The sequence below is a fragment of the Rana temporaria genome, chromosome 8, assembly GCF_905171775.1.
Source record: "Rana temporaria chromosome 8, aRanTem1.1, whole genome shotgun sequence".
NCBI lineage: Eukaryota > Metazoa > Chordata > Amphibia > Anura > Ranidae > Rana > Rana temporaria.
Window position 1 is genome coordinate 3,813,561 of NC_053496.1, and position 13,583 is coordinate 3,827,143.

The following is a 13,583-nucleotide window of genomic DNA, read 5'->3' on the forward strand; positions in this document are numbered from 1 at the left end:
CCAGCTGTGACAGCTTGCAGCTTCACAGCCGGGTGCGCATTTTTCACTGAGCTGTCCTGCATAGCCGGGCAATCTTCTGTCCTGCAGAGGCCGGGCATGGCGACCATTTGGTCCGCTGGAAATCTCTATGATCAGCATCCGGGGCTGGCGGATCCGTTCTCAGACTCGCCGATCGCAGCTCGTCAGAAGCATGGGAGGGGTGGACGGGCGAACGACGACAACGCCGTCCCCTTTCACCGCCCGTAAGAACAATCAAGCGGTGGAACAGCCGCTATGACCATTCTTAGGGTGTAGGAATTCGCCTGCTGAAAACTGCAACATCTGAATGATGCACCCGTCATTCAGATATACCACCACAAAGCCCAGGACGTCATAGGACGGCCTCTGGGCGCCAAGTGGTTAAACTGGTTCTAAAGCCGGCTTCACCGTTTTAACCACTTTAGCCCCGGGCCTGTTTTTCAGAGTCGGTGTTTACGAGACAAAACCATTTTTTTTTGCTAGAAAATTACTTAAAACCCCCAAACATTATATATATATTTTTTTCTAACACCCTAGAGAATAAAATGGCGGTCATTGCAATACTTTTTGTCACACCATATTTGCGCAGCGGTCCTACAAGCGCACTTTTTTTTGGAAAAAAATCACTTTTTTTAATTAAAAAATAAGACCGCAATAAATTTGGCCCAATTTTTTTATGTATTGTGAAAGATAATGTTACGCCGAGTAAAATGATACCCAACATGTCACGCTTACAAATTGCGCCCGCTCGTGGCATGGCGTCAAACCTTTACCCTTAAAAATCTCGATAGGCGACGTTTTAAAAATTCTACAGGTTGCATTTTTTGAGTTACAGAGTAGGCCTAGGGCTAGAATTATTGCTCTCGCTCTAACGATCGCGGCGATACCTCACTTGTGTGATTTGAACACCGTTTTCATATGCGGGCGCTACTCGCGTATGCGTTCGCTTCTGCGCGCGAGCTCGTCGGTTTTCGCATTTATTTTTATTTATTTTACAATTTTTAACACTGAGAAAAAAAAAAAATTATCACTTTTATTCCTATTACAAGGAATGTAAACATCCCTTGTAATAGAAAAAAAGCATGACAGGTCCTCTTAAATATGAGATCTGGGGGTCAAAAAGACCTCACATCTCATATTTGGGCTTAAATGCAAAAAAAAAAAAAAAAAAAAAAATTTGAAAATGTCATTTTTTCAAATGACAAAAAAAAAAATGTTTCTTTAAGAGGCTGGGCGGGACTGACGTTTTGACGTCACTTCCGCCCAGCAGAGCTATGGGGACGGGCGAAGGAGATTTTTCCTTCACTCGTAACCCCCGCTCAGCTGCCGAGCGGTCCCGATCGCCTCCGCCGCTACCGACGGCTCCGGTAAGCGGCGGGAGGGGGGGGGGCCCTCTCCCGCCGCCGATAACGGCGATCTCGCGGCGAATCCGCCGCGGAGACCGCCGTTATCGCTAACAGAACCGCTGACACTAAAGATCGATACCTCGGTTGTGGCAGCAGCTGCTGCTGTTACCGAGATATCAATCTTTAAAGTGTGGACGCATATATGCGTACAGCGGTCTGGAAGTGGTTATCAGATTTATACATCTTTTTTATAGTGTGGGCGCACAGATTGCAGTAGGACGGTGATAGCGCCGTCCATTTTGATATACTTTTTTTTTTGTATGTATTACTTTACAATCTCATTATTCCGTATTTTTTCCTTTTCAGATCGTTTCATGTTTGTCGGTGTTGCTTCGGAAACAGGACCTGTCGGCATGGAGTTATCCCTCCACTCTGCAGGTGTACCATGGCTTGCTGAGCTTCACTGTCCATGCAAAGCCAAAAGTAAGTTGTAGACCAGGAAAAGGGGGAAAAAACGGGAGATCTTTAGAAAAAGATCTCTTCAGAGGTCTGTGGGTACTAATAATATGATCTGACCCTCTGTGTGCGATTTGTTGTAGGTGCGGAAGGCCGCTCAGCTTGGCGTGTGCTCCATCCTGAAGGGCAGCGAGTTCATGTTTACAGACTCCGCCCCCGCTCACCATCCTGCTGCCCAGTCCACCGCTAAGTTCTGTGTACAGGAGATCGAAAAGTCGGGAGGTAAGTGTTGTATTTGGGGCGGAGAGACAGAATGCTGGGGCGGAGGTGGGGGAAGGGACAGAAGGCTGGGGGGAAGGTGGTGCTGCCCAGTCCACCGCGAAGTTTTGTGTACAGGAAATCAAAGTCTGGAGGTAAGAGTTGTATTTGGAGCACGGGACAGAAGGCTGGGGGGGAAGGTTGGGGCAAGGGACAGAAGGCTGGGGGTGAAGGTTGGGGCAAGGGACAGAATGCTGGGGTGGGAAGGTTGGGGCAAGGGACAGAAGGCTGGGGGGGAAGGTTGGGGCAAGGGACAGAAGGCTGGGGGGGAAGGTTGGGGCAAGGGACAGAAGGCTGGGGGGGAAGGTTGGGGCAAGGGACAGAAGGCTGGGGGGGAAGGTTGGGGCAAGGGACAGAAGGCTGGGGGGGAAGGTTGGAGCACGGGACAGAATGCTGGGGTGGGAAGGTGGGGCAAGGGACAGAAGGTTGGATGAAAGGTTAGAGCAAAGGGACAGAAGGCTGGGGGTGAAGGTTGGGGCAAAGGACAGAAGGCTGGGGGGGGGGGGGGAAGGTTTTCGTTGGGGGAATATTTAAGTAAAAAGTAAAAAATTATGCATTTTTTTTCAAAATTGTCGCTCTATTTTTGTTTATAGCGCAAAAAAAAAACGCAGAGGTGATCAAATACCAACAAAAAAAAGCTCTATTTGTGGGGAAAAAAGGACGCCGATTTTGTTTGGGAGCCACGTCGCACGACCGCGCAATCGTCAGTTAAAGCGACGCAGCGCCGAATCGCAAAAAGGGGCCCCGGTCCTTTACCTGCGTAATGGTCCGGGGCTTAAGCGGTTAATACACGATTATTGCGATATTTTTTGTTAAAAAAAATAAAATTACAGAATACGTATCGGCCAAAACGGAGGGAAAAAAGTGTTAAAAAAAAAAAAAAAGGATATTATTGCAAAAAATATCGTTTTTTTTTTTTTTCAAACTTGTCGCTCTTTTGTTTATAGCGCAAAAAATTAAAAACCGCAGAGGTGGTCAAATACCACCAAAAGAAAGCTCTATTTGTGGGAAAAAAATTATAAACATTTCATTTGGGGTACAGTGTAGGAGGACCGCGCAATTGTCATTCAAAAGTGCGACGGCGCTGAAAAATGGCCTGGGCATGAAGGGGGTTGGAAGTGCCCTGTAGGCAAGTGGTTAAATACCACCAAAAGAAAGCTCTATTAGGGCTCTTTCACACAGAGCGGACCGTTTCTGGGTCCGCTCCGTGTGTCCGCCAAAGCTCAGCGGGGATCCCCGCTGAGCTGTCGGCGGATAGGGCAGTCCCCTCACACAGTGCGCTGTCCCCTATGGGGGATCGGATGCAGACGGACCGTCTGTCCGTCTGCATCCGGTCCGCTCCGCCGAACGGAAGAAAAATAGGGTTTCTTCCGTTCGGAAAACCGGATCCCGACTGACGCGGACGCTAGCGTATGCTCCATCCGCTAACGGACGCGTTCCCATAGGGATTCATTACAAGTCCGTTAACGGACTTGTAATGAACGGACGAACGGTCCCCTGGTGTGAAAGGACCCTTAGTGTGAACAAAAGGATAACAATGTCATATGTGTGTGCAGTGTTGCACAACCGCGTAATTGTTGTTCAAAGTGTAACGGCGCTGAAACCTGAAAAATGGCCTGGGCAGGAAGTGGGTAAAAGTGCCCGGTATTGAAGTAGTTAAATGGCGGGATAGTTGGTCAGTATAGGGGAATCGGGCAGATGCCTTTGCATTGACCCGGACCGCTATAACTGCGCTATGTTGGGGGCAATACAAATTTCCTGCGGTAACCAGACGCCGGATCAGCCGACAATGACCTGAAATCTGATTGGTATGGACTCTTTTTATCATTGTGTTAATCAGATTTAATTTTGTATAACTTTTTTTTTTTTTTTTTTTTTTTTTACCCCCCCCCCCCCCCCCCCCATGGTCTACAGGCAGTAAAGAAGCCACCACAACGCTGCACATGCTGACCCTGCTGAAGGATCTGCTGCCGTGTTTCCCTGTCAGTGTGGTCAAGTCTTGCTGTGAGACGTTACTGAAGGTCATGACCTTGAACCATGTGGTGAGTGATTACATACCCCCCCATACCATTTCCATACCCCCCCCATACCATTTCCATACCCCCCCCCCCCCATACCATTTCCATACCCCCCCCATACCATTTACATACCCCCCCCCATACCATTTACATACCCCCCCCCCTTACCATTTACATACCCCCCCCCATACCATTTACATACCCCCCCCCCCCATACCATTTACATACCCCCCCCCCATACCCTTTCCATCCCCCCCCCCCCATACCCTTTACATACACCCCCCCCCCCCATACCATTTCCATCCCCCCCCCCCCCATACCATTTCCATACCCCCCCCCCATACCATTTCCATACCCCCCCCATACCATTTCCATACCCCCCCCCCCATACCATTTCCATACCCCCCCCATACCATTTCCATACCCCCCCCCCCCATACCATTTCCATACCCCCCCCCATACCATTTCCATACCCCCCCCCCATACCATTTCCATACCCCCCCCCCCCATACCATTTACATACCCCCCCCATACCATTTACATACCCCCCCCATACCATTTACATACCCCCCCATACCATTTACACACCCCCCCCCATACCCTTTACACCCCCCCCCCCCATACCCTTTACATACACCCCCCCCCCCGCATACCATTTTCATACCCCCCCCCCCCCCCGCATACCATTTTCATACCCCCACCTGGCTATTTTTGCACTAAAGATGGTTTGATTCTTGGCTGGCTCAGCTAAAATGGGCCTGGTCACGAAGGGGGTAAATCTTCTGGAGGGCAAGCGGGTTTCCATGTCTCGCTTTTACATTTTTCCTAAATGTTTCTTCTTTCCCCTCCGCAGATGATCACGGCTTGTGCCATGCAGGCGTTCCATGCCCTCTTCAGCGCTCACCCTAACGCCAACGCCCTGTCCGCCGAGCTCAATGCCCAGATCATCACGGTGAGTAAATGTTCGGAGAAATCTGTGAAAGATTGTATCCATTATCTTCCCGGATTGACACTGGAGTCATCCTGTAACTATCTTTTCTTTGTGTTCTTTTCATTTGACCGCACTATCGCTGAATGACGGCTACGGCGCGGACGGGTAGTTCTGGGGGGGGCCGTCCTATCCCGTGATCGCCCGCTGTGGGGCGCGGGGGCGAGGTGCTCTGTGATCAATGTCCATCACAAAGAGCCAATCAGCAGCTGACACGGCAGTCTGGCACACCGCATCTCCGATCTCTGTCGGAGGCTTCTTGCCACGTGGTCGGCTCTGTCCAATCACAGATGTAAACAGAAGCCGGTTATCGGCCCTCCTTTCTCCATGCTGACAGCGAGAGGAGAGCCGATAACTGGCTCCTCCAAGGCGGATCTCACACCGAGGCGGCTTTCAGGCGTTTTAGCGATAGAAATGGCCTCTAACACCCGAAAAACCGCCTCCCCGTTCGTTTAAGTGTGTTTTTTTTTCCCCACACTAGGCGCTGCGCTTGCAAGACGCCTGAAAAGTCCTTCAAGCAGCATCTTGGGGTGTTTTGGGAGCGATTTTGTATACACCGCTCTTCCTAAACGCCCCGCCCATTGAAATTAATGGCCAGCTCTTCTGAAGTACCTACAAAGCGATTCGTCGGCGCCGCGACACGGGCACTTTTAGCCCTTTCTTCGGCCGCTAGCAGGGGGAGGGTTAACGCGAAGCGGCTGCAGTGTCAAAGTAGCCTTGAAGGGACATCTACACTGTGACAAAGGGCACCGATTATCCGCATCCTGATTATCACTGCAGTCCAAACGGTGCCCACCAGTGCTGCCAATGTGTGCCTATCGGTGCCCCCTCCTCGTCATTGCCACCTATCTGTGCCCATCAGTGCTACCTCATCATTGCCACCTGTCTGTGCCCTGCTGGTGCTGCCTCGGGGGCGCCACCTGTCTGTGCCCTGCCGGTGCTGCCTCGGGGGCGCCACCTGTCTGTGCCCTGCCGGTGCTGCCTCGGGGGCGCCACCTGTCTGTGCCCTGCCGGTGCTGCCTCGGGGGCGCCACCTGTCTGTGCCCTGCCGGTGCTGCCTCGGGGCCACCTGTCTGTGCCCCCGCCGGTGCTGCCTCGGGGCCACCTGTCTGTGCCCCCGCCGGTGCTGCCTCGGGGCCACCTGTCTGTGCCCGCCGGTGTGGCCTCGGCATTGAAGGGGTTAAATTGTTAGGTCACCTTTCATAGAAAAAATGTGAAGGTGAACAAACGCTGGACAGGCACCTATTGGCACCTGTGGTGTGGGGATTTGAAATCTCCGCTCTTTTTTCCGGGATGGACCAGATGGATTCTGATTGATCAGCGTCTTCACAATGAGTCGATCTGGTCCATCCCTGATTCGCTGGGGAAGGGAGTCACCGCTCCAGGTGGGTCCAACAAGCAATCGGGGAACCTCTCAGGAAACCAAGGGTGCTGGCAATGCACTAGGCAAATGTGAAAATTTCAAAAGGGATGGACAGCCGCACTCCAAAAGAAACTTCAAAAAGTTGTCTTTATTGGTAAAATAAATAGAAATGCATCACGGGGTACAGGTAAAGGAGCAGCCGACGCGTTTCACACTAATTGGTGCAGTGACTTCCCTGATTGGCTGCACAGGGAAGAGCGGAGATTTCATATCCCTGGACCACCTGAAGAGGTGCTGATAGCTCAGCAACTCCGGGGGAAAGTACAACGGGGGGAAGGGGGGGGGGTGTCCTGTGTTTTTACCCCCCCCCCCCTTTTTCTTTTCTTTTTTTGTAAAAGTAAACTGACACTTGTAACCTTTTTACTTTGTAAACCTTTTGTCTGCATTGATGGTGCTTTGTGCTTACTGGATGTATTTGTGTTCTGTGACAGGCCCTGTATGACTATCTGCCCAATGAGAACGACCTGCAGCCTTTACTGGCCTGGCTCGCGGTGATGGAGAAAGCTCACATCAACTTATCACGGTAATAACATTTCCACCCGTTACAGCTTTTACTGTGTTTTTGTTTTTTTATCGCATGAAGACCGGGCATTTCCTGACACTTAGATCCCCAAAATATTATATATAATTCCCGTCATGCTTTTAATAAAAAATCTGACACAAGGTGACAATTGAACATCATATATGTCATGTGCTGCCTATCTGAAGAGGGCATTGTTTTTTAAAAGGCAGGTTGCGTTCTCAGTGATGTCACCGCTCTCTAGTGATTGGATAGGCTGCACTCTCAGTGATGTCATCGCTCTCTAGTGACTGGATAGGCTGCATTCTCAGTGATGTCACCGCTCTCTAGTGAATGGATAGGCTGCATTCTCAGTAGGGGTGCAACGGATCACAGTTGATCCGTGATCCGAACGGGTCACCCCCTTCAGGTCGGAACACACTGTGATCCGCGGATTGCCGCGGCTCCGGAGGTAGGCCGAAGCCGCGGCCTTTCCTAATGTTATGGCCGCGGCTTCGGCCTACCTCCGGAGCCGCGACCATAACACTAGGAAAGGCCGCGGCTTCGGCCTAGCCCCGGAGCCGCCGCAGTAACATTAGGAAAGACCGCGGCTTCGGCCTAGCTCCGGAGCCGCGGCCATCTTGATACACCCGGCGGCGGCCCTCCTCTGTTTACACCCACAGAGGAGGAGCCCGCACCCGTGGGACACGCCGCTCGTCTGTCGGTACTAGCTGGGGGGGGGGTCACTGTCCTGAGAAGGGGGGGTCACTGTCCTGAGAAGGGGGGGGTCACTGTCCTGAGAAGGGGGGGTCACTGTCCTGAGAAGGGGGGGTCACTGTCCTGAGAGGAGGGGGGGGGGTCTCTGTACTAAGACTCCCGTGACTCCTGATCCGAGGAACGATCCGAACCGTGAGTTTTTTGATCCGTTGCACCCCTAATTCTCAGTGATGTCACCGCTCTCTAGTGAAGGGATAGGCTGCAATCTCAGTGATGTCACCGATCTCTAGTGAAGGGATAGGCTGCACTGCATTCTAAGTGATGTCACCGCTCTCTAGAGAAGGGATAGGCTACATTCTCAGTGATGTCACTGCTCTCTAGTGAAGGGATAGGCTGCATTCTCAGTGATGTCACCGCTCTCTAGTGAAGGGATAGGCTGCATTCTCAGTGATGTCTCCGCTCTCTAGTGAAGGGATAGGCTGCATTCTCTGTCATGTCATCGCTCTCTCTAGTGAAGGGATAGGCTGCATTCTCAGTCATGTCACCGCTCTCTAGTGAATGGATAGGTTGCTTTCTCTGTGATGTCATCGCTCTCTCTAGTGAAGGGATAGGCTGCATTCTCAGTGATGTCACCGCTCTCTAGTGATTGGATAGGCTGCATTCTCAGTGATGTCACCGCTCTCTAGTGAAGGGATAGGCTGCATTCTCAGTGATGTCACCGGTTTTATTGTTACATGTTATAACGCTGTGCTTGTTTTGTGTTTGCAGGTTGCAGAGTGACCTGAGTTTGGGTCATCTCCCTCGCCTCTCCTCCACCTCTATGAACTGCCTCTTGTCTCCTCACCTGCAGGTTGTGTCGGCAGCTACCGGAACCCTGAAGGTAAATGTCGTCCTGACCACAGAGCCGGTATGACCCGCGACCTCTGCACTGACAACCCATCTGAGGGTTAGGGGTTGGGGTTAGGGTTCCCCATTGAAGAATATGGCTAGGATTTAGGAATTGGACCAGGGACCTCCCCCAAAGGTCAGAAGGCGGGTTCCCAGAGGTAAAAAGGTCACAGGGTATGGCTGACCCACCCCCACCAAAGTGTACCGCCTACCCCAACTAAGTTGGGGGAATGAACCCTAACCTGTTTAGCCTGTGTGTTGTCATGTTATTCATTCAGATACATAGTAAAAAGATGTAAACAATTTGTGATGGAGCGTACATAAGCACATGCAGGTAACATGTCTGATTGCCTTCTGGGGGATCAGGAAGGGATTCATTTTTTTCCAAGCTGGAGCATGCTTTGTTTTTGTGTTTTCCTTCTTCTGGATCAACTGTGGGGTATCGCATTGTATATATGGAGGATTTCTATTTATTCTGTTGATCCAAATGGATATGTCTTGTAAATTCTGGTCTCAATAACGACACAATTTTTTTTTTCTTTTGTTTTTTGTTCTGCAGTCGGTTCTTACAGAGTGCGTCGGCCCTCATGTAAAAGACATTGGAAGTGTCTCCTCTGCACCAGTATCAGGACCGGCTGGACATCTCTATAAAATGTTCACGTGAGTCCTTCTGAACCCCGTTATATTTATGGCAACTATGTTGAATGTTCTGCCCCAAGGTTTTGCCTGTGCAGATTTACCAGAGTCACGTGACCCTTACTGTCCTTTTTTTTTTTTTTTTTTTAGCTGTCAATTGCATATTTACCAGTTCTTGCCATGCGAAAGACGGCTACAGCGCAGGCTTACGATGCTTGGGGGGGACGTCCTCGGACGCGCTCTATGATCGCTGAGTCATTCGGACTTGGCAGATCACAGATCGGGGTAAAGGGGCCAGTCACATTTGCCATGTGATCAACTTTTTTAGCCAATAACTGCTGATCACAAGATCTAAACAGAAGCAGGTTATCGGGTAAAGAAGAAACCTGGTAAGCAGGTTCTGTTAAAGGGACAGTGGTGCCAGTGTGTGCCCCACCAGTGGTGCCATCTTGGTCCACTCGGCGGTGGCCGCAACTAGCTTTCCTGGCCTGGTTTGCCTTGAGTTCGCTCCCCTCCTGGATCAGCCTCCGGAGTGCCTGAGAGCGCTCCCGCAGCACATTTATAGCCTACACCTAGGTGCCTTGGAACAGGCCGTGGCGGCGGCCATCTTGTCGGCCTAGGTGAGCTCCCCTGTCTTCCCTGACTGCCCACAGTGCCCAGTGTTCCGTCCTCCCCTGAAAGGGCCTCCAGGCTGCCTGTGGCGGCTACCGAAGCGCCTCCACATACTGCCTCTACTTTGGGGAAGGAATCGGTCCACACACAGCGTGGTCATGTGTTGCTGTGTGTGGCGGATCTCGGATACCCTGCCACCTCCACCAGACCTGTGTCTCCTATTCTCCAAACGCACCCGTAGCCAGCAGACCCGCCATAACCAGCCCTTAACCCCCTAATCATGAGGCAAACCACACAGGTGTTGAGGTTTAAACATGCAGAGCATAAACTGATTATTAAATACAAAACATACATCCCCTCAGCCTTGTCATAGAGGGGGTAGGGGAAGGAAGAACCAATGGGAACTCAACACTTGTACATTGAAACAGTCTACAGTTGAAACACATAAAGGTATTAAGATAAGCAGGCAGCGTCTCCTTACACATCCCCTCCTTTTGCTGATCCGTGACTCTGATCCGAGAAACGATCCGAACCGTGAGTTTTTTGATCCGTTGCACCCCTAATATATATATATATATATATATATATATATATATATATAGCCGCGCTAGTTGTCACCATACAGACGTGACCACTCATTCTTATGATGGTCCATAAGAGGAAAAGTTCTGGAGGACAGAAGCTGTGTCCAGTGATAAAGTGCTTTTAGGATATGGCGTGCTCTCCACTGTAACCACTTCCACCGTATACACTTCCACTGCAAACCACTTCCACCGTATACACTCCACTGCAAACCACTTCCACCGTATACACTCCACTGCAAACCACTTCCACCGTATACACTCCACTGCAAACCACTTCCACCGTATTCACTTCCACTGCAAACCACTTCCACCGTATACACTCCACTGCAAACCACTTCCACCGTATACACTCCACTGCAAACCACTTCCACCGTATACACTCCACTGCAAACCACTTCTCCCGTGTGTCACACTCCCCTTATGGGTTTATACTCACCATAAAGATGAGTTTAACAGACCCTGCTGAACTGTATCATCCGATCATCCTCCAAAATATGACCGATCCACAGGGTGTTCTTCTGATAGACTCGGGTTAAAAGGATAAGAGACTGGAGATAGTGTAATTCCGTTTTATCCGTTTTAAATTTACATTAGACAGCAGTATTTTCATTTAAAAAAACGTGCCGTCCCTGGCTCTCTATGTGGCAGCATATGCGTGCGTCAGTCCCGTCCACTGAAAACCAGCAACAAACGACTTCCTCGCACTGGAGCGCAGCTTGGAACGCACAACGTCCCTTCCTATTGCCGCGAGGTCACGCCCTGACGTTTCGTCCTTTCGACTTCCTCTGAGGACGTCTGTATGGTGATAACTAGCGCTGCTTTAGCAATACTTTTTCTTGTTGCTGATTTACTCATTTTGTTTTATGATCGTGCATTTTTTTTTTGCGTTTAAAGCGGCACCTGACTTTTTAATGTTTATATTTAAATAACATATGGTAATTTTTTAATCTGTTATAAGTCTGTATAGACCATGGCGCCGAGATAGTGAGAAGGCCGTGAATTTCACTTTTTTTCTATGATAGATAGATATATCTCATATATGAGAGAGAGAGAGAAAATATATACCGTATTTATCGCGGTATAACGTGCTCCCGCGTATACCGCGCACCCCCAAAGTGGCCCGAATTCCTGTGGAAAAAAAGTTTTTTATTTTTTTTGTACTTACAGTTTTGGTGTCTTGTGCGGCGTTCATCGGCGGCCTCGTCGGGTCCGGCGTTCGTCTGCGGCGGGTCGGGTGTCCTCTTCGGCGGGTCGGGTGTCCTCTTCGGCGGGTCCGGCGTCCTCGCGTGCTCCCCGCTCGTTTCCCGCCACGAGTTTTGAATACTGCGCCGGCATATACCGAGCGCAGTACACTCGTGAATCTTCGGGCAGGCTCGGCAACTGTCGCGCTGACGTCCTGTACGTACAGGACGTCAGTGCGAGAGGCGCCGAGACTGCCCGAAGATTCACGAGTGTACTGCGCTCGGTATATGCCGGCGCAGGATTCAAAACTCGTGGCGGGAAAGCGGGTATCGGCGTATATCGCGCACCCACGATTTTGCCCTGATTTTCAGGGCAAAATAGTGCGTGGTATACGGTATTAAAAAAAGTGTGCATCTATGTGCGTGATTCTGGGTTTTGGGTGCGTGTCGCCGGCGGCTCACTTCCGCTGTGATTTTTATACAGCATGAGCTTATCAGTTAATTCGCCAACACCCACCGATCGTTCGGTACACAGGCAGTATAGCAGTGGGCCTATGTAAACAGGGCAGATTGCCGTTCTGTCACTACAGGACACATGGATCCAATGTTCCTGCAAAGCTAGGGCGCCGATTTGATGCCTTCCACTAGTAAAAGCCCCTCCCCCTTGGTGTATAAATGTTGGGGTGTCTTCTCGGCAGACGTTAGAAATGAAGAGGTGGTGGCTTGGAGAAGCTGCAAAACATCTTCACCATTACAGAGCCATTTGAATGTGACCAATTATTGATACACCATGACCTGGATGGATGAGAACCTTCAGACACCTTTCCAGCTTTACTTTTAGTATCTTCATCTTTTTTATTTTGCACTATTTAGATTTGTAGAAGACGGATTATCCTACAAATTCCACTCCTCCTGGTCCTTTGTCCTGCAAGTTCTGCAGACCTTCTTTGAGGTTGCCGGGAAGTCCTGTCACCCGTTCATGAAGAAGGTGAGTGGATAGAAGATTCCCGCGGTATGATGGACCTCCTAATGTTCTTTACTGATTACTAAGAGGTTTTCTTTTGTAGTGTCTACAGACCCTGGCTGACCTCCGGGTCTCTCCTCACTTCCCCCACACTGGAGACCTGGACCGAACCGTGGGGGCGGCCGTGGAGGGTATGGGACCAGAGGTGGTCCTGAAGGCCATCCCTCTACAGATCACCGGCACAGAGTAAGTTACACACTTATTTGCATTACTTTCTGTTTTCCTTTTTAAAGCGTGGTTCCGGTCATAATATTTTTTATTTTATATTGCAATATCAAATGAATTACATTTGATATTCTTTAACCGCATAAGGACCGCCGCACGCCGATGTACGTCGGCAGTATGGCACGGCTGGGCTAAAGGGCATACAGGTATGCCCCCTTTAAGATCCCAGCCGTGGGTCGCGAGCCGCCGCGCTCCTGAGCTTGCGTGACCCGGGCCTGATCTTACGTGACCCGGGCCTGAGCTTAAGTGACCCGGGCCTGAGCTTAAGTGACCCGGGCCTGAGCTTAAGTGACCCGGGCCTGAGCTTAAGTGACCCGGGCCTGAGCTTAAGTGACCCGGGCCTGAGCTTAAGTGAGCCGGGCCTGAGCTTAAGTGAGCCGGGCCTGAGCTTAAGTGACCGCGCCTGCGGGACCCGATTGCCGCGATCGGGTCACAGATCTGAAGAACGGGGAGAGGTAAGTGTAAACAAACCTCTCCCTGTTCTTCCTAGTGTCGGTGATCGTCTGTTCCCTGTCATAGGGAACAACGATCAGTGACATGTCACGCCAGGCCACGCCCCCCTACAGCAAGAATCACTCCTTAGGGCACACTTAACCCCCTACAGCGCTACCTAGTGGTTAACCCCCTTCACTGCCAGTGTCATTTTCAAA

The 13,583-nt window shown here is 50.6% G+C and overlaps 1 protein-coding gene across 1 annotated transcript in view; it reads left to right on the forward strand.

The window, feature by feature from the left end:
• Positions 1-13,583, forward strand: part of RRP12 (ribosomal RNA processing 12 homolog) — a 99,292-nt gene that overhangs the window by 12,989 nt on the left and 72,720 nt on the right. The window contains exons 6-14 of the mRNA XM_040361222.1: positions 1,731-1,847; positions 1,964-2,102; positions 4,053-4,180; positions 5,010-5,108; positions 6,999-7,090; positions 8,552-8,663; positions 9,231-9,331; positions 12,558-12,672; positions 12,752-12,894. Of these exons, the coding sequence (XP_040217156.1) occupies positions 1,731-1,847; positions 1,964-2,102; positions 4,053-4,180; positions 5,010-5,108; positions 6,999-7,090; positions 8,552-8,663; positions 9,231-9,331; positions 12,558-12,672; positions 12,752-12,894 (1,046 nt within the window). The remainder of the gene's footprint in view (positions 1-1,730; positions 1,848-1,963; positions 2,103-4,052; positions 4,181-5,009; positions 5,109-6,998; positions 7,091-8,551; positions 8,664-9,230; positions 9,332-12,557; positions 12,673-12,751; positions 12,895-13,583) is intronic.